At 41.2% G+C, this 20,476-nt stretch overlaps 1 protein-coding gene across 2 annotated transcripts in view; it reads right to left on the bottom strand.

Moving 5' to 3' along the window:
- Nucleotides 1–20,476, bottom strand: part of ANKRD46 (ankyrin repeat domain 46) — a 46,445-nt gene that overhangs the window by 7,611 nt on the left and 18,358 nt on the right. For both annotated transcript variants that reach the window (XM_047783518.1, XM_047783519.1), the window contains exons 2-4: nt 5,129–5,229; nt 2,104–2,441; nt 619–777 (exon numbers count right to left, since the gene is read on the bottom strand). In XM_047783518.1, the coding sequence (XP_047639474.1) occupies nt 619–777; nt 2,104–2,414 (470 nt within the window). In that variant the 5' untranslated portion in view covers nt 2,415–2,441; nt 5,129–5,229. The remainder of the gene's footprint in view (nt 1–618; nt 778–2,103; nt 2,442–5,128; nt 5,230–20,476) is intronic.

The following is a 20,476-nucleotide window of genomic DNA, read 5'->3' as shown; positions in this document are numbered from 1 at the left end:
CCTTTTTTTGCTTTGCTTTTTAGGGCCGCACCCGAGGCATATGGAGGTTTCTAGGCTAGGGGTCGAATCGGAGCTGCAGCTGCCGGCTTACACAACAGCCACAGCAACGCCGGCTCCAAGCTGCACCTGCGACCTATACCACAGCTCACAGCAACACTGGATCCTAAACCCACTGAGCGGGGCCAGGGATCCTGCATCCTCACGGATACTAGTCGGGTTCATTACTGCTGAGCCACAACAGGAACTCCAAAACTACCTTTTTGGTCTTTTCTAATACTGTCCAAGTTCTTTTTTTGAAATCCCATTCTTTTTGTGACCAGTACTTAAATTCGCAAACTGCTATTTCCTGCCCTCCTATTCAGCTCGTTTGGCTTGTACAGCCAATACAGCGGGTTTCCCTATACAGTGACTAAAAGAACATTCTGTGCCTGTGGGCACATAGTACTTCCTGTTAATAGCTTGCCAATTGTAATCTGGAGCCATAAGGACCAATATAAAGTTCAAAGAAAGCATCAAAGCTCTTTACTTGAAAGCAAATAAATATAAAGCTAACAAAAAGTTGTCATAAAAGATTCATTCAGAGTGACTTGCCCCTTTACAAAATGGTATCTTAAGTACCTTTCGCTCTCAGCTGTCTGCATGGTCTCCAGTTTTGAGTGAGTTCCTCTGTTAAATCCTTTTACCTCCTGTTCTTCCAAAGATTCCAGCAATCGGATGACATCTTTATTCACTCCCCTGCGCTTTGCCAAAACTAAAGGTGTAGCACCTTGATGATTGCTAAAAAGTTCACAGAAAGAAAGACATCATAGTAGCAGTATTACACCATTAGTAGCCATTTGTGTCGATCTCAGGGAGGGAGGTGTGGGCCCTACTCACCCCAAATTAAAACCCAGAGCAGAACCAATGGTTGAGCTGGAATCTGAATTGTGAGTTAACCTATATTTTTTCCTTTTAGAGAAAGAGTAGATAAATGAGAATAAGTACAAGAAAAAGAGGAGAGTTCCCTTGTGGTGCAGTGGGTTAAGGATGTGGCATTCTCGCTGCAGTTGTTTAGGGGGTCACTGGCCCGGGAACTTCCATATGCCCTCTGCATGGCGGGGTGGGGGGGGGGGAAGGTAGGAAAAGAGAGGGGATCCTCCTAGAAATTGGAAAATTCTTGATTCATTCTTATCTGACATTTATATTTTATGAGAAGAATGTATATATTTTTTTAAATGTCTAAGAATTAAAAAAAAAAAAAAAAAACCCAAACTCAAAAGCAATAAAATAAACTGCTTTGATTCAGCTCACCATCTAAGAGGAGCAAGCTTGAGTGGCACTAAATCCTCTAGTCAATTCTCACTTCATCCTGTCCTACAGGAGCAGGACCATTAAACACAATCTGTCTTATTCAGATTTAGGGACATTATAGCACCAACAAGTTAGGGCAACAGGTCACTTTAGCTTAGAGGTCAAGGTCAGTTTTAAAAGTGGCCTGATACCTTCCCACTCGAGAGAGAAGGTATCACGAAAACATACCCCCAAACCCACTACTTCTTTAAATTATTCAGAATCAAAAGGACTCTGAGTCCCAGGGAGACAATGTAGCTGGCATGGTATATAACACAATAGAAGGCAAACAAGCTTTGGAATCAGGTGGAGCTCGGTTCAAATTCCAGCTGTGTGACCTTTGTAAAGTCATTTATTTAACCCAGAATCTTGTTTCAACTATTTCATCTATAAAAGGAAGACAGTATCACCATAGGAAATAATGTTCTAACGTCATCCTGAGCATTAAATAAGTTAACACAGTAAAAGCAGTACCTAGGCCATAACAGATTTTCAACAAACATTAATTTTCTTCTTTTCCCCATGTCTTACAACACATGATTAATTGGTAGTCAAACCTAGCCACTATTTTCACAGAAACACTTCACTGCTTTTGCAGAAATCCAGAAGCCAGCCTCTAGTTCTCTCACTCATTGTCCTCAATCCCTCTCTGAACTTGTCCCTATCGACATTCGATCCCTGAGGAAACAAAATCAATAGACTCTAAGATTAGACCACTGGTTGAGAGACTCATGGGAAGAAAGGATGAGACGTCAAAAACCACAGAGAACTTACCAAATATCAATTTTGAGTCCATTGGAAACCAAGAATTGAATAGTATCCACATGGCCGCAGAGATGAAGAGCTGTGTTTCCCTGATAATCGGTGGCCAGAAGATCAGCACCAAATTTATGTAACAACTGGCAGATGTCTACATTCCCTCGGGCTGCCGCGAGGTGAAGGCCTGTTCTGCCCCTGCTGTCGCGAATATTTGGGTCAAAGCCACTTTCCAAAAGCCGTTTAGAGTAGTTAAAGTCTCCATCAATACAGGCTTGTAGCAGGGGCACGTTAGTCTGAGAAGAATCATTCACAAAAACGTAGGACATTGTTCGGATGTGGTGGAAGGAATGTGCCTGTAATGAAATACGAGGTGAGGGAGGTTCAGTGAAACCAAACTAAATCAAGACAGTGAAGTCATTTAGAAAAGCACTATTTCTTATCCTTCTCAGCCTCTCGTCCCTAAAAAATTACCTCACCAAACAGAAATAAAAAGTTAACAATTATTATATTTTATTTTCCATTAAAATGTCTCACTTTTTTCAGATCTGCTGGATCAAAATGGCAATTAAATTACCATAAAGGCCTATTTCACATTTCATCAGATAAAAAGATTAAGAGATATTTTCAGAAGTTAAGCAAAATATGAGTACTTAAACTTAAGTTCATTAAATCATTGTCAGAAGAGAGACAACACGTTCTTTCAACTTCAAAGAATTAGCTACACACACACACACAAACACACACTACTGCTGGGAGAGGTTCTTATTTAAAACAAAGTAATTCTCTCTCACATATTTGCTTCTTATTGTATTTGAGATATTCTATACAGTAAACGGAATTATCTGCTCAAAAGTTAACTGAATCGGCATGAGAAAAACAACCCATAACTTAATTCACACTCGATAAGGACCTATTTAGAGCACAAACCTCAAATTTTAATCAAAGGAGAAAGGCTAACGAAAGAACCAAACTAAAGTTAAAACTGGAAATGCCATGAAAGTTAAGGATGTCCATCTTTTTTCGGTATTGATCCTATTCTACTCTGTTCTGTGGTTACCTAAATACCTGATTTTCCCAAATTCTCACTGTCTGAAGGTGGAGAGATGAGGAAAAGCAGGTCTCCGTGGGAAAACAACAGAGGCAGGACAAAAGCAGCAATCCCAGCTGTGTCCACGCTAACACTGCACCCCTGGAGCTGCCTCACTCCACCAGCTGGTCTGTCCACAGCTCTTTTATTGACACTTCTCTGCCCCCAGCAGTCACTTGGTGTGTGTGTGTGTGTGTGTGTGTGTGTGTCTTTCCAGCCCATCCCCAACTGCCCCTTCTTTGGTTCGTTTAAGAAAGAGTTAAAGCCTGACGAAAGAAACTTTACTAAGAAGTTAGAAAGAAAACAAATCCAAATAAGAAAACACAAAGGCAGAGCCCAATGTGTTTGTAAAGACGGCTGCCTGACTATAAGGTCAAAAAGTTTAGTTACAGATGAGCCTAGCTTATAACTAAACAGGCTAAGCCTTTCTTTCTGGAACATGAATGGAGCTGGGCACTGGAGCAATCCACCGTGCCTCACTTCACAGGGTTCAGGAAAGCCTGGCTGAGGAGTTTGGTGAGATCCCTGGCCCCTGCTCCTTTCAGCCTGGTTTCCAGCAGAGCCACTGTCCCTCTAGTCCTGGGCCACCTTACATGAAGCTCTGCTGCTGCCTCGGGTCCTCTATGCAAAGAGGAAACATTAACACAGACCGAGGGCCTGTTCTGAGTCAGGCCTTGCACTAAGGGGTCTCAATGAACTTTATTTAATCTTCCTAACAAGTCCATGGTAAGATTTATTATGTCTGAATTTTAGTAAGGAGTCACTGAAGGATTTTAAGTCAAGGAAATGGCACGGTCTTAGTGCATTAGTTTTTCAGAAAGATTACTTGGTTGGCAATCTAAGAGGTTTGATTGGAGGGGGTCAAGGTTGGAGAGAGGAAGATCAATCAGTAAGTCACCGTAGGAATCCAGGCAAGAAATGATGACAGCCTTATCTAAGGCAATGGCAGAGAGAAGAGAGCATACATACTGCAGAAAGATATACTAGATAGAATTAACCCAACTTAACCACCTGTTGGAAGCAAAGGGTGAGAAGAAGCTGCTAAGAATAATCCTAAAGAAGAGGAAAATGGGAGTTCCCGTCGTGGCACAGTGGTTAACGAATCTGACTAGGAACGATGAGGTTGCGGGTTTGATCCCTGGCCTTGCTCAGTGGGTTAACAATCCGGCGTTGCCGTGAGCTGTGGTGTAGGTTGCAGATGCGGCTCGGATCCCGCATTGCTGTGGCTCTGGCGTAGGCCGGTGGCTACGGCTCTGATTCGACCCCTAGCCTGAGAACCCCCATATGCCGTGGGAGCGGCCCAAGAAATAGCAAAAAAAAGACAAAAAAAAAAGAAGAAGAAGGGGAAAATGTGCTTGTGATTAAGAATTATAGAGATCAAAAATAAGATAAACTTCAGATTATGCCACTATGTAAGAGCATTTTTTAAAAGAAATTAACTGAAATGGGAGGACATCTCAGAAAAAATAGTCAAGAATTCTCTTTCAAAGGCAATCTCCCTATTTTTCCCTAGAGTATTCACTGGATTGGATCATAAAAAAGACAAACGTATCACAAATTTTTTAAAAATTAAAATACCACATACCAAGAGCTTTTCAAGAGGTAATGTGCTTTGGTTAAATTCTCTAAGAACAGAAAATGAAAAACAATCTACTTGGTTTTTTTTGGTTCAAACACAGTAAGAATTCTTGTGGTTTGCAGACTGAGATTCTTTTGAATGTTGGCTCCGTAAAAGGACGAGCCTTTCTCATCTATTTTTAAAGTCAGAATAAGCACAGTGTATTTTGTGAGTTTCTTGGTGTCCTTGATAAACTACTCACCTCCAAATTTAATAAGCTCAATGATAGATACCATCTTTCATCTTGATCACAGAACTGAATTTGCCCATAAGCAAGGCCACAGTTTATTGAAGCCTTCACATATTGTGAGGAAGTCCACAGGAAAAATACTCACGTAAGCCTTAAGATTAGATTTTTCTTTCAGTGGTCACGCGGAAGTTTCTCTGAATTCTTAAGAGGGTTCAACGGAATATGTGGAAATGCACCAGCCAGGATCTGTAGTAAATAAAAAATAGTTATACCAAAGGTGGGGCATGAAAAAGGACTTGCTGTTCTACAACAAAGACAAACGAGAGGAACCTATAGAAACTTTTCAGGAAAATCTATGGGTAAGGCAACAAATTAGGAGGCTATAAAGTCACCAACGAGTAATGACGTGGTGAAAGGAAGAACAGAGGGGCTTACTAAGGAGCAGCTCTGTTGCCCACAAACAAGAAAGCCCTGTCCGAAAGGTCAGAGTCAGATCTTGTCATCAGTAGAGGAGAAACGGGACTCTGAAAATTCACTCTAAGTTACTAGGATTTGGAATGCATATTTTTCACATTATAAATGGTGGCTCAGGTTAGCTCACTAAAGCAATTGCAGAGGAAAAATGCTATGTGCAGTGAGGGATACAAGTAAAAACAACCAGTGTGTGTTTAAACTAAACAGGTACATATAAGAAAAAAATATTTCTTATCTGTCTTGCATGCTGGTACTTAAATCTCCTCCTGAGACTGTCCCTCCACTTTTTCTTTTCAGTGTGAGGGAAAAACCGGCTGAGATCTACCTGCAGTCTTTTCCACGTGCCTGACCTGCCCCTCCTGCACTGTGGCTTTTGCTGGGACCCCCTCAGGCTTCCCCTCTGGGCAATGAGAGACATTTGGAGTCCCCTGTCTGTCCCACTGCACTCTTCTCTTGAGGGGATGCGGGAGGGATGGGGTCACAGCCAGCCAGTATAGACCACAAAAAACCAACAGTAATTGGTTAGACAAATACTTACTGTGTAACCCAAATGTGTCAGATACCATGCTAAATTTGAGAATATAAAGTATAAATCCCAAATTTATAATTCCTGCTGAAATGGATGACATTTACTGGTCATTCACATTGTTATCAGGTCCCTTTAAATAATACTATATAGGGAAATAATTCATGGGATTTTAGGAAGCTCCATTGACCATACGTAAGTCAGAGTATATCATTAGGGCTCTCAGTGTGAGGCTGCAAGTGGAGACCAGGGCTGACAAACCACGTGTGAGGACCAGTCCCCCAAGACCTCAACAGAAACCGCGATGACAGGACAATATGCAGAACATCCACCCTCCTCCACTGGTCCCCAGTTCACTGTGATTCTGTAATACCCAACATAGCCAATCTCATATCACTGAGCAACTTAATTCATTTCCTTGAACAAATAATCCGGGTTCACCCAAGGCCTACTATTTTCCTTTCTTGTCCTGCCCACTGGAGCTGAGTCTTCATGACTAAAGCCTCTCTTGAATATCATCTGGCTTTTTCAATGTTAAGATGGTAGTTCCCGTAATGGCTCAGTGGTTAACGAACCTGATTAGTATCCAAGAGAACGCAGGTTCAATCCCTGGCCTCACTCAGTGGGTTAAGAATCTGGCATTGCCATGAGCTATGGTGTAGGTGGCAGACGCGGCTCTGATCTGGCATTGCTGTGGCTGTGGTGTAGGCCCGCAGCTGCAGCTCCGATTAGTCCTCTAGCCTGGGACCCTCCATATGCCGTGGGTGCAGTCTTAGAAAGACAAAAGAAAAAGTAATAATAATAAATAAATAATTGGAGTTCCCGGCATGGCTCAGTGGTTCACGAGCCTGACTAGGAACCATGAGGATGAGGGTTTGATCCCTGGCCTTGCTCAGTGGGTTAAGGATCCAGCGTTGCTGTGAGCTGTGGTGTAGGTCGCAAACGTGGCTCAGATCCCGAGGTGCTGCGGCTCTGGCGTAGGCCGGTGGCTACAGCTCCGATTCGACCCCTAGCCTGGGAACCTCCATATGCCACAGGAGCAACCTTAGAAAAGGCAAAAAGACAAAATAAATAAATAAACAAATAAAATGGTACAGAGTTATTCTGGAAACAGTAGGGTTTATGTTATGAGAAGGACAAGTGTTGCTTTTTGTTTGTGGAGATAAAATTACAAATTATATGGTTATGCTCCCCAAGTAATTCTAATGTTTCAATTAAATCCATTAGAATAACTACTCCTTGCAAGTTTTTTCTGATATGACAAGGTGCCATAAGAAAATAAACTTGATCAAATTAAAATTACGTGATTTCAAACTCAATATTACATAAATTCATTAGACCTAATTATTACAAACCTGCCAAGAAAATGTCCAAAACCCTAAATCCAATTACTAGAAATTTATTAATAGCTTCCCCAAGTTATAGAAATGAATAAAAATCAGGACATGTATTAACTATTGTCCACAGGGTGGAGAGGACTAAAGGTTTCTTTTCTTTTCTTTTTTTGCTTTTTAGGGACGCACCCGCAGCACATGGAGGTTCTCAGGCTAGGAGTCGAATCAGAGCTGCAGCTGCTGGCCTACAGCAATACCAGATCTGAGCTGCATCTGTGACCTACACCACAGCTCACAGCAATGCTGGATCCTTAACCCACTGAGCAAGGCCAGGGATCGAACCCGCATCCTCATGGATACTAGTCGGCTTCGTTACTGCTGAGCCACAACAGGAATTCTAAGGTTTTTTAAAGTAAACTTTCTTTTGAGATAATTGTACATTCGAATTCAGCTGTAAGAAATAATACAGAGAGATCCTGTGTACCTTTTACCCAATTTCCCCTGATGGTAACAGAGAGTAAAACAATATCACAACCAGGATACTGCCACTGTTACAGTCAAGATTCAGGACATCTCCAATCCCTACCAGGATCCCTTCTACGGCCACACCTACACCTCTTCTGCCCCCACCCCTCCTTACCTCTGGCAACCACTACTGTCTCCCATTTCTGTAACTGGGTCATTTCAAGAATGTTATATAAAGAGTAAATGGAATGCTATGCAGAATGGATGGTCAAAGAGACCTGCTGTTATGGGGAATTCTACTCAATATTCTGTGATTGGAGTTCCCGTCGTGGCGCAGTGGTTAACGAATCCAACTAGGAACCATGAGGTTGCAGGTTCGGTCCCTGCCCTTGCTCAGTGGGTTAATGATCCGGCGTTGCCGTGAGCTGTGGTGTAGGTTGAGACGTGGCTCGGATCCTGTGTTGCTGTGGCTCTGGCGTAGGCTGGTGGCTACAGCTCAGATTCGACCCCTAGCCTGGGAACTTCCATATGCCGCGGGAGCGGCCCAAAGAAATAGCAAAAAAAAAAAGACAAATATTCTGTGATCATCTACATGGGAATGAATATGTATATATGTATAACTGAGTCGCTTCGCTGTACAGCAGAAATCAATACAAAAAAAAATTATTTTGTCTTTTTAGGGCCGCACCCATGGCATATGGAGATTCCCAGGCTTGGGGTTGAATCCGAGCTGTAGCCCCCGGCCTACACCACAGCCACAGCAATGCGGGATCTGAGTCGTGTCTGTGACCTACACCACAGCTCATGGCAACACCAGATCCTTAACCAACCCACGGAGCAAAGCCAGGGACTGAACCTGCATCCTCAGAGATACTAGTCAGATTCATTTCCACTGAGCCATCATGGGAACTCCCCTTCAATAAAATGTTAAAAAAGAATATTATATAAACAGAGCCATACAGTATGTAACTTTGGGGGATTTTTTTCTCCCATTCAATATAATTCTCTGAAGATTTATAATGCTGACTAGTATTCCCTGGCATTGCTGTACCAGAGTTTAACTGTCCACCTACTGAAGGATATCTGGTTATCTCTCCAGGTTTTGGATGTATTCCAGTTTCTAAAATACTCAGGTACATATTTTTACATCAGTGCAAGTCTTCATTTTTCTGGGATAAATGGCCAGGAGTGCAAATTCTGGGTCATATGGAGATGTAAAGATTCTGATGAAAAGACTCTTGAGTCTGAAGGTGCTTATCTTCCTTGTTCAAAAAAAAAAAAAAAAAAAGAAAGAAAGAACAAAAAGAAACTAAGGTCTTCTTACCTTAACCTCTCTGAGGTCATTTTTCTGGTGCTAGGAGAGTGAGAGGTTCTTTATGGAAGGGTCTGTGGGACCAAGCACTGGAGGGGCTCAGGTGGAAGCCCTGGTATTTACCAAAGGGAATGTGTCATAAGAACCATTCCACAAGTAGAGTTAGAGGCACTAATGTGTGATATCTTTCCAAATTCATAGAAGGTTGGGTCTGTCACCCTGTGAGCAGACCTGAGCATACTGAGCAGACCTGAGAGCTGGGGAAAGCAGGAGGGAAAGGGACATGATACAGTCTGACTTTCTTGAGAGGGGCTACTTTTAGGTGTGTACAGCACTCTACAGACAGTTTTTCTACAGTCAGATGGTAAAAGAGCTTGGCTCCTAATCTGGAGCTATAACGCTTGGGTTTGAACCCCATTTCAGCTACTTAACTAGCTGTATGACTTAAGCTCCTCCAAAATACAGTTACTACCCTCCCAAGGCTGGGCACAGCTCTGAGACGAGCCCTTGCCTGTACTCTAGTTCGCATAGGACATTTATGCCCTGGTAAACAAGAGTTTCTAGGAGTTCCTGTTGTGGCACAGTGGAAACGAATCTAAGAACCATGAGGTTGCAGGTTTGATCCCTGGCCTCGCTCAGTGGGTTAGGGATCTGGGTGTTTCCGTGAGCTGTGGTGTAGGTTGAAGACGCGGCTCAGATATGATGTTGCTGTGGCTGTGGTGTAGGCTGGCAGCTGTAGCTCTGACTGGACCCCTAGTCTGGGAACCTCCATATGCTGCGTGTGTGGCCCTAAAAAGCAAAAAAAAAAAAAAAAAAAAAAAATTGTTTCTAACAACTAGGTGAACTAGGTGACCTCTAGTTGGACTTCCAGGAAGGAAAAAGAGAACTGGCTCCTGGCAGACAAGAAACCACCAGAACAGTCAAGCCTCAAAAAGTTCTCTGGTTATTCACCATAGCCTGATTCTGGTTCCTAAGGGACAATATCCATTAGGGACAGTGTCCAATGACTAGTTCAGAGGCTCACCCCCTGGGACTGTTAAAGCAGGACTTTGGGGGTTAGGTCCTAGGGGGCCTGCATAGCTTGGCATTTATTTTATTTTATTTTTTTAGCTATTTCTTTGGGCCGCTCCCGAGGCATATGGAGGTTCCCAGGCTATGGGTCGAATCGGAGCTGTAGCCACTGGCCTACGCCAGAGCCACAGCAACGCGGGATCCGAGCCGCGTCTGCAACCTACACCACAGCTCACGGCAACGCCGGATCGTTAACCCACTGAGCAAGGGCAGGGACCGAACCCGCCACCTCATGGTTCCTAGTCGGATTCGTTAACCACTGCGCCACGACGGGAACTCCAGCTTAGCATTTAAAATTCGATAACTCCATGCTACGTGGTACTGCCCAGGAAACAGCATGAGGATGGCGTCACTCATTCTTTGGGACAGGGCAGTTACACAGATCTCAGTAACAAGGGCTCCAAACAGGCCTCGTCTCAACCCACATAAGAGATTGATAATGAGGTTCCAGTGAAAGCTTTTGAATCATCCACCTAATAAGAAAGTTCTAGTTGATACTCTTTTTTGCTATAGTTTATATTTTTCTTCTATGTTAAATTAGGTCAATTTACACAACCTTGAGACAGTATTCTCGATGGTTAAGAACTGATGGAGAAAACACGCTCTACTTTATCATACAGCACAGCTTTAAACTGGTCTTCTATATCCAATATCACCAACCACACATAATTTTTTTTATTTTTCAACTTGAAAGGTCACTGGGGAAAGACAAGACTAAGTAGCACAATCTTGGTTCAAATGGACGACAGTCTTATGCCTACATAGTAACCTTGATCAGAGATCAAAGCACCAGACACTGCAACAAAATCTGAAGAAAAAAAAAATGGCATATCTGAAGAGATACCCGTATTACCTGCATTTTCTTTTCTTTTTTTTCCTTTTTGCTTTTTTGGGCTGCAATTGTGGTACATGGAAGTTCCCAGGCTTGGGGTCGATTCGGAGCTGCAGCTGCCGGCCTATACCACGGCTCACGGCAATGCCGGATCCTTAACCCACTGAGTGAGGCCAGGGATCGAAGCTGCAACCTCATGGATACTAGTTGGATTCATAACCCACTGAGCCACAACAGGAACTCTGTATTACTTGCATTTTTTAATATCAAAGGAAAGTACTAAAACTGAGAATGACAGAGTAAATGGCACCCCAAAAATCGGGATTTACCATACCCTACTTGGTTACTCTTACCCTTTTAAAAGATACATTTTTTAAAAAAAGATATAAAAATAACCTCCAAGAATCATAAAATAAGAACTTTCAATGAATTCATTAAATCCTAACTGCTTGCTAATCCAGAGATATCAGGAAAGGGAAAAAAAAAAAAAAACATATCTAAAAGAAATTTAGCTAGGCAAGCAAAAATTCTGACAGCAATTTAAACCCCTTCCCAAAACATTCTAGAAGACAAAAAATGTGTCTGATCTTATACCCTGGCAAATTACACAGTGCCTGGTACCCCGTTTCTTGAATCTAGACATGAGAGAGTCCAGTAATTCTTGGCTGAATGTACACTCAATGCAATAAGATTTTATTTATTAAAAACATTTTAATAAATGCTCTGGCGGCATATGGAAGTTCCCAGGCTAGGGGTCTAATTGGAGTTGTAGCCGCTGGCCTACACCACAGCCACAGCAACACCAGGTCTGAGCTGCAACCTACACCACAGCTCACAGCAAGGCCAGATCCTTAACCCACTGAGCGAGGCCAGGGGTCGAACCTGAAACCTCATGGTTGCTAGTCGGATTTGTTAACCACTGAGCCAAGTGGTTTTATTTTTAGCTGCGCCTTGTGGCATGCAAAAGTTCCTGGGCCAGGGATCAAACCTGAGGCACAGCAGTAACTCAAGCCATAGCAGTGACAATGCTGAGTCCTTAACCACTAGGCTACCAGGGAACTCCTACAACAGGGTTTTAAAGTAACATTTTTTTTTCTTATGAGTAGTTCTACAGTTCATCGTAAAATTCTTAAGCAAATAAATACGAACAAAGAAAAAAAATAAGTTACCCCAATTCCCACCAAATAGAAATAACTACCATTAATATTTTGGTGCATGGTCTTAGCGCTTTTTTCTTGAAATGAATATATATACTTAATTCATATTATGGATTATTAATGTTAAACTTTTTTACTTAACTATATTGTGAATATTTGTCCACGGTTACCAGTTTTTTATAACAATTTTAATGGTTGTATTCCTTTGTATGCCTATACCATAACTTTCTTATTGAATTCCTTAGCACGTTAAAAAAGAATTCACCCTGTAATTTTTCCAATTATTACACAGGTTCAAAGTAATTGATATTTAAACCAGTCAAAACAGAGATAGTCTGAGAGAAATTTAAAATAATATTTTTGGTCAAAATTTGATTGTCACAATGGATTTTTAGGCAATGTATTTAAAAGGTATGACACAGATGGGTTTCACTATGACATATGGTTGTGGAATCAGTTTCATTTCTTTATTGGCAAATAGTTTTACTGTTACAGCAGTCTTGATGCAATGTTTGCTCTTTTTACGATAAAACTTCCAAGATTCTGTTCTACAGTTCATCTTTTTTTTTTTTTTTTTTCTTTTTATGGCTGCTCCTGTGGCATATGGAAATTCCCAGGTTAAGGGTTGAACCGGAGCTGCAGCTGAGCCCTACGTCGCAGCCACAGCAACACTGAATTGGAGCCACATCTGGGACCTATACCTCAGTTTCGAGCAATGAGGATCCTTAACCCCACGAGCCAGGTCAGGGATTGAACCTGCATCCCCACAGACACTGTGTCAGGTCCTTAACTGTTGAGCCACATGGGAACTCCTAGAGTTCATTTCCCCCCCACCCACAGTTCATCTTAAACTAATCTGGCTTTAGGATCTTTATTTATCTATTTCTTTGAAGACTGTCTTAGAAGGGTCTGAGAGTCACATAGATCTTAAGCGCTAGGACTCTGAATTGTAACTTTTGAGGTATCAAAGACTTTGAGGTACCAAAACCTTTGATGTACCAAAACAAAGGCAAAAAAAAATGTGAATATTTACTGTGAGCCACAAGGGAACTCCAAAAGTAAACTTTTTAAACTGAAGAAAAACAATAAATATCTGGAAATGTTTCATAACAGGAAGTGTCAGTCTAGCACATATATTCTGAATTAACTCTTTGCAATAATCTCAAAGTAAAATCTTTTAAGTGTGAGAAAACAAAAGAAAATACTTAGAACCTCTTCCACTTTACAGAACATGGCTACACTGCTGGATTCATTATTCTCAAGTATTTCTTAACTTGTTGGGATAGTGAGAAAACACTTGCCTAAATTTTTATTTCTCCATCAGGAAATCAAAACACACCAAACAAGAATTTCTGATATATATCTGCTTCAATTTTTATATTACTCACTTTTTTGCATTATTAAAATGTAGTTACAATTCAAATTTCAGAAAGATAGTGGCCTAAAATAACTAAAAATTAATTTTCACAAAGAAAATACTGTTTATTTTATTCTGATGTTTTTCAGTATTTTCCAAAATTTTTACTGCATAATCTTACCATGTTTAAAATTCTTAGCAAGTGACTTCTTCTCCTTCTTCTCCTAGAAGTTTCCAATTTATAATTTGTAATTATACAATAGACATTTAAATAAGCACTGAAAGATTGATCTGAAGTCTTTCATGCACATGTACTACTTTTATAATAAAGTTACTTGCTTTTTTTAAGAAATCGGGTTTTTTCATCTATAGCAGTGTTTTATTTACATGGCCAAATGGTGCCACCTTGTGGCCCACCTGGGCATCGAGAGCAATTTGAGAATCTAGTACTGGTATAAAATAAAAGGAGTATGGGGGCCTTTGAAGTTCCTCTTCACTTTATTTCACAGATACCTATTATAACTCTCACTAGTTCTGAAACTGTTCGGAATTGAGATGAAGTTCAACACTTCTTACAAACGAAAAGTTTACCTAATATAATGCTATATGTTAATTACATCTCAATGGAAGGAAAGAAGGGAGGGAAAGAAAGAAAAGAAAAAGAAGGATGGGAGGAAGGTTTACCAAGCAAGTCAAATAAGATTCAGGGCCTATTAAAAAAAAAAAAATCGAGGAGTTTCCTTCGTGGCTCAATGGTTAACAAACCTGACTAGGATCCACGAGAACGCAGGTTCGATCCCTGGCCTCGCTTAGTGGGTTAAGAATCCGGTGTTGCCATGAGCTGTAGTGTAGGTCGCAGACACGGCTTGGATTCTGCGTTGCTGTGGCTGTGGTGTAGGCCAGAGGCTACAGCTCGATTCGACCCCTAACCTGAGAACCTTCATATGCCCCAGGTGCGGCCCTAAAATAGCATTTAAAAAAAAAAAAAAATGGGAGTTCCCATTGTGGGAACCTGGTAATGAACCTAACTAGGATCTATGAGGTTGCGTGTTCAATCTCTGGCCCTGCTCAGTAGTTGAGGATCTGGCATTGCTGTGAGCTGTGGTGTAGGTCACAGATGCAGCTCGGATCTGGCATTGCTGTGGCTGTGGCGTTGGCCAGCAGTTGTAGTTCTGATTCATAACCTAGCCTGTGAACTTCCATATGCTGCAATCGGGGCCCTAAAAGAAAAAGAAAATCTAAACCTCATTAAACCCACCTTCATTTATACAGAACTGTTGAAGTGCTACAAGAATGACATTCCTACTTATTCATTTATTTGGTGTTATTTAAAAATACAGGAATTACAACTTTTATAAAATTATTCCTTATTTTCTAAATAGTCCACAAAATTTCACCTGACTTCACCTCAAATAGTTTGAAGGCACAAGACTATGTTCTTACAAGAAATTTAAGTATTATTATGAAATTTTTACAGCTGTAAGGGCCATCCAGGATCATCTAACCTGAATCATCTAATTCGATCTCCCTGTTTTACAGGAAAGGCTACTGAGAGCCAGAGAGACTATTAACTGTACAACCCTCATCTCTAAGGTTCTAGCCTTATTCATGATTTATGGTAGAAATATAAGGTACATCATATTCAACATAACGGGTTTTCACAATTCTCCTATAATCTGTTCCCATTCGTGCTCCAAATTATGTGCTAGATGAAGCTATCATTTACTGCATCCTTAATATAAGTGACCCCTTCCAGTGACATAAGATGGACATTCGACTATACAAGCCTAGGCTATACAACCCCAGAGAGGATCTAGTAAGCATCTCTGAGGTGTAGTCTGATTGCTTGTGAAGGCAGGCTAATCACTCTAGTCCAGGTTCTATGTTGTTTATACTCGTGGCCTAGGTAGACCCTTAGAATTCAGGAATTCCCTACACATCACTATTAGACCCACATCTTACCCCATTCAGTCCAAGCCCTAAGGACCCTAAGAATATACAGTGAAAAAATGACTGAAAACAGGCCTAAGGGCCCAACTTAACCAAATCCTTAAAAATGGCATATTTATGTATAGACACCTTATGGAGTGTCAGGTATTTCCTCTTTCTCCCCCTGGAAAAAAGAATTAAGGAGGAGACCTTTGGTAGGAAGTGAGTACAGAGTTTTAGTAAAAGAGCTGAGGAGTATCTGAGGCTTTAGAGGGAGGCTTACGAGTTCCCACCATGCCTCAGCAGTAATGAATCCGACTAGTGTCCATGAGAAAGTGGGTTCCATCCCTGGCCTCACTCAGGGGGTTAAGGATCTGGCATTGCCGTGAGCTGTGGTGTAAGTTGCCAACTTGGCTTGGATCCTGCATTGCTGTGGCTGTGGCATAGGCTGGCAGCTACAGCTCTGTTTTGACACCTATCCTGGGAACCTCCATATGCCACAGGTGTGGCCCTTAAAAGATAAATAAATAAATAAATAAATAAATAGAACCTTAATTCTTTTCCTGCTGTCTCTCCTTTGGACTGTGGTAGCCTATTTGGGGGAGGTACCTTTTGATACCCCAAGAAAAGAAAGGAGTGAGGTATATGCTTAGAAATGGCTCTGGGTTCAAGAACGAAATAAGAATTTTTTTTTCCTACAAGGTTTTTAATTTTTTTTTTATCCCCAGCTCGTGAGGATAAAAATAAGCAAAGGATTACAAGGAGGAGTTGTATTTTTGGGCTGGAGATTTCCTTACGCTGCCACTTAGGAACCTAAGTGGTAGGGCAAGAAGCGGGGGTTGCCAGTACTGTAAAGCAGAAGTGAATCAGCAGTCCTCACAGCTTTGTCGCTTCTTAAGAGCGGAACAGTAATTCCAATTTGGGACAATAAACCCAGCAATCCTCTTTCTGACAGAGCCCTGGCCCCCACACAGCCTCTCCTGGTAAAATGGCAGATGTGGAAGGTGGCTCAAGTTTATATCTGTGTACTCAGGTTCTAGGGACCTTTTCAGAAACGGGAATAGGGGCTGACAAATCCGCCGTATCAGTTTCCCATGGAACTATTCTGATGGACTGCCCAAGACCACCAGGTCACTGTGACCACCAAGGGAAGGAGTGGTCAGGGATGAAGGGCTGCACATTTTAATATCTACATGGCTCTTGCAGATCAGCTCTCTTCCAGGAAATGCCATCTCAACAGAGTGTTTTTCCTTAACACTGTCAATTAAGATCGTTTGCTAGGTTTAGCAAATACAACCTTCATTTTCCTTCTGGTCCTTATTTTCAGTCTCTCGAAATGATTTAGCATTTTGTCATTTGGCCTGTGACAGAGAGTAAGGAGACTGGGAATAATATGGCAAGTGCCATCATTTAAAAAAAAAATTTTTTTTTCTGTATGAACTGCAGATAGTGTCATGATGTACTATAAAATTGCTAGAAAGAGTTCTTTTTTAAAACGGTGAACAACTGCTACTTTAAACTTTTCTCCTTGTACTCCAGAGAACTGCATTGTCAAGCAAAGATAATTATGATAAGAAAATTATTCTTTAAAATACTATGAAAAGATAATTACTTCATGGTCTTCAAACAGCAGATGGGAGAATAAATGTCATATTTAAATAAATGAAACAAATTACACTCTCAGAATTAGTAAGTTTTGGATTTGGGAAAATGATCTAGGAAATTAGCATCTTAAACTGTAGAAAAGTGTTAAGAACAGATACAAAAACAAACTAAAGGCGGAGTTCATGCTGTGGATTGTTGGCATCTTAGAAGTTCTGGGACACAGACTGGATCCCCGGCCAGGCACAGTGGGTTAGGGATCCGGCATTGCCGCAGCTGTAGCTTAAGTCATAACCACAGCTTGGATCTGATTGCTGGCCCAGGAATTCCATATGCCTCCAGGTGGCCAAAGAAAAAACAAACAAACAAAAAGAAATATCTTTCAATTGATATGTGTCCTTTGCCCTAAGGTGAGTCTCTAATAGGCAGCATATTGTAGGGTCTTGATTTTTTTATCCTTTGAAAACTATAATGCAATATACAAATAAAAGATGCTAAATTTTTTGCTTAGTGTCCCAATAAAAGTTCACTTTAAAAAAGTTTAAACTGGAGTTTATGTTGTGGCCCAGCAGAAGTAAATCTGATTAGGATCCATGAGGATGTGGGTGTGATCCCTGGCCTTGCTCAGTGGGTTGGGGATCCGGCGTTACTGTGAGCTGTGGTGTAGGTCGCAGACACGGCTCAGATATGGTGTTGCTGTGGCTGTGGCATAGGGCTAGTATCTACAACTCTGATTTGACACCCCCCCCCCAACCCCGGGAACCTCCACATGCCAGGAGTGCGGCCCTAAAAAGCAAAAAAAAAAAAAAAAGTTTAGCCTGAATTAAGGGTAAAAGGATTTCCACATCCTAGGAACAAGTAAAGGGCACTGATGGGAGCAACTCCTAAGACTATGCTGCTCTGAAAGTACAGGGTGAACAGAGGAATCCAAAGAAATGGTAACAGTACTTGGCATGTGAGTACACGGGACAGTTCTATACATAGTCCCATTTAGATATCTTTACCTCATCACATCTAATTCCCACCAAGATTACACACACACACCTACACCTCAACAAAAACTCTGTACCACTGATGGAAATTTAAGAGTTGTTTTGTTGGGGTTACTAGAGGGACTCTAATAACCCAGGCTTCTTTTTTTTTTTTTTTTTTTTTTTTTCCCCACTGTACAGCAAGGGGGTCAGGTTATCCTTACAGGTATACATTATAATTACATTTTTCCCCCAGCCTTTCTTCTGTTGCAACATGAGTATCTAGACAAAGTTCTCAATGCTATTCAGCAGGATCTCCTTGTATATCTATTCTAAGTTGTGTCTGCTAAGCCCAAGCTCCCGATCCCTCCCACTCCCTCCCCCTCCCATCAGGCAGCCACAAGTCTCTTCTCCAAGTCCATGATTTTCTTTTCTAAGGAGATGTTCATTTGTGCTGGATATTAGATTCCAGTTATAAGTGATATCATATGGTATTTGTCTTTGTCTTCCTGGCTCATTTCACTCAGTATGAGATTCTCTAGCTCCATCCATGTTGCTGCAAATGGCATTATGTCATTCTTTTTTATGGCTGAGTAGTATTCCATTGTGTATATATACCACATCTTCCTAATCCAATCATCTGTCGATGGACATTTGGGTTGTTTCCATGTCCTGGCTATTGTGAATAGTGCTGCAATGAACATGCGGGTGCACGTGTCTCTTTTAAGTAGAGTTTTGTCCGGATAGATGCCCAAGAGTGGGATTGCGGGGTCATACGGAAGTTCTATGTATTGATTTCTAAGGTATCTCCAAACTGTTCTCCATAGTGGCTGTACCAGTTGACATTCCCACCAACAGTGCAGGAGGGTTCCCTTTTCTCCACAGCCCCTCCAGCACTTGTTATTTGTGGATTTATTAATGATGGCCATTCTGACTGGTGTGAGGTGATATCTCATGGTAGTTTTGATTTGCATTTCTCTTATAACCAGCGATGTTGAGCATTTTTTCATGTGTTTGTTGGCCATCTGCCAGGCTTCTTTTTGTTTTTGGCACACCCATGGCACATGGCGGTTCCCTGGCCACCTCACCATAGCAGTGACCCGAGCCACTGCAGTGACAATGCATGATCCTTAACCCGATGAGCCACCTGGGAACTCCAGCCATGTTCATCTTCTCATCCCAATCTTCATGAACATCACTTCCAAGCAAAAAAAAAAACCCCAAAACCCAAAAAACCAAACAAACAAAAACACATTTTCTAGTGGCTCCCATGATCCAAGCATGACTTTTTACGTAATCTATTCTAATAAACTCCTAACCATTCTCCATTTACACCTTCATCACTCTACAATTCATTCTCTGCACAGAAAACAAAATCTTTCAAACATGCCTATCAGTTCATATCATTCCTCTGCTTTAAACGGCATCCCGATACATGTAAGATCTTTAAAATCCTTACCATGACCTACGAAAGTCCTGAATGATTTTGTTCCTGCCTCTCTCTCCATTTTCAGCTTTAAACCATCCTGCCTTCTTGCTCTCCATATTCCAGCCCCTCTTGTCTCCTTTATGTTTCCTGAAGTTCTTTTCCGCCTCAAAGGTCCCAGAGAAACTTTTTCTATTGGAATGTACTTCCCTTGGATAGATCTTCACTTGACCGGCTCATTCTCAGCACTCAGGTCTCAGCTCAAACGAACTTACACCCACTTTTCACATCACCCTGTTTACCTCATTCCTGGTTCTTAGCACAATTTATAATTTTATTATTTGCTCATTTGGTTAATCATTTACTGTATCGCCATCTGAAAGTAAGTTCTTTGAGGGCAGGAGCTTGCTTGTCTTGAGGACATGATCCACAGTGTCTAGCAGGGCCTATGACATACTAAGTGCTCAATCCATACTTTTTTGGTTAAATGAATGCATGGTTCAAATGTACATAATATATGTATTCAAACACACTTTCAATGGAGTCTGGAAATCAGTATACATAAATGCCTAAATGGTGACAACAGGGATAAAGACACTCATTGAAGCTGGATACAGGCTATAACTAAAAATACTAAAAAAATGTATGGCCCCCAATGGGACACCAATAAAACTAATAACTGACAGAATGGGTATCTCAATACTTTATGGAAACATCAGTATTAATACTGGTTTTTTTTTTTTAATTCAGAATACATGCTTTAACAAGTAAAATTAAATGTTTGATACATCTCAAATAAAAATACATTCAGATCAAATAAAAATATAAATTGATAAAAGCATATAAAAAGGCAAACTGTCAATTCTAACACAAATTAGCAGAAAAATAAAATATTATTTAAAAATAAACCGAATAGGAGTTCCTGCTATGGTGCAATGGGATTGGTGGCATCTCTGTAGCACCAGGACAGAAGTTCAATTCCCAGCCCAGCACAGTGGGTTAAAGGATCTGGTTTGCCTCAGCTGCAGCATAGGTGG

This window comes from Phacochoerus africanus, chromosome 6 (assembly GCF_016906955.1).
Source record: "Phacochoerus africanus isolate WHEZ1 chromosome 6, ROS_Pafr_v1, whole genome shotgun sequence".
NCBI classification, from domain to species: domain Eukaryota; kingdom Metazoa; phylum Chordata; class Mammalia; order Artiodactyla; family Suidae; genus Phacochoerus; species Phacochoerus africanus.
Note: the sequence above shows the minus strand (reverse complement) of the source record. Positions and strands in the feature narration are given on the sequence as shown.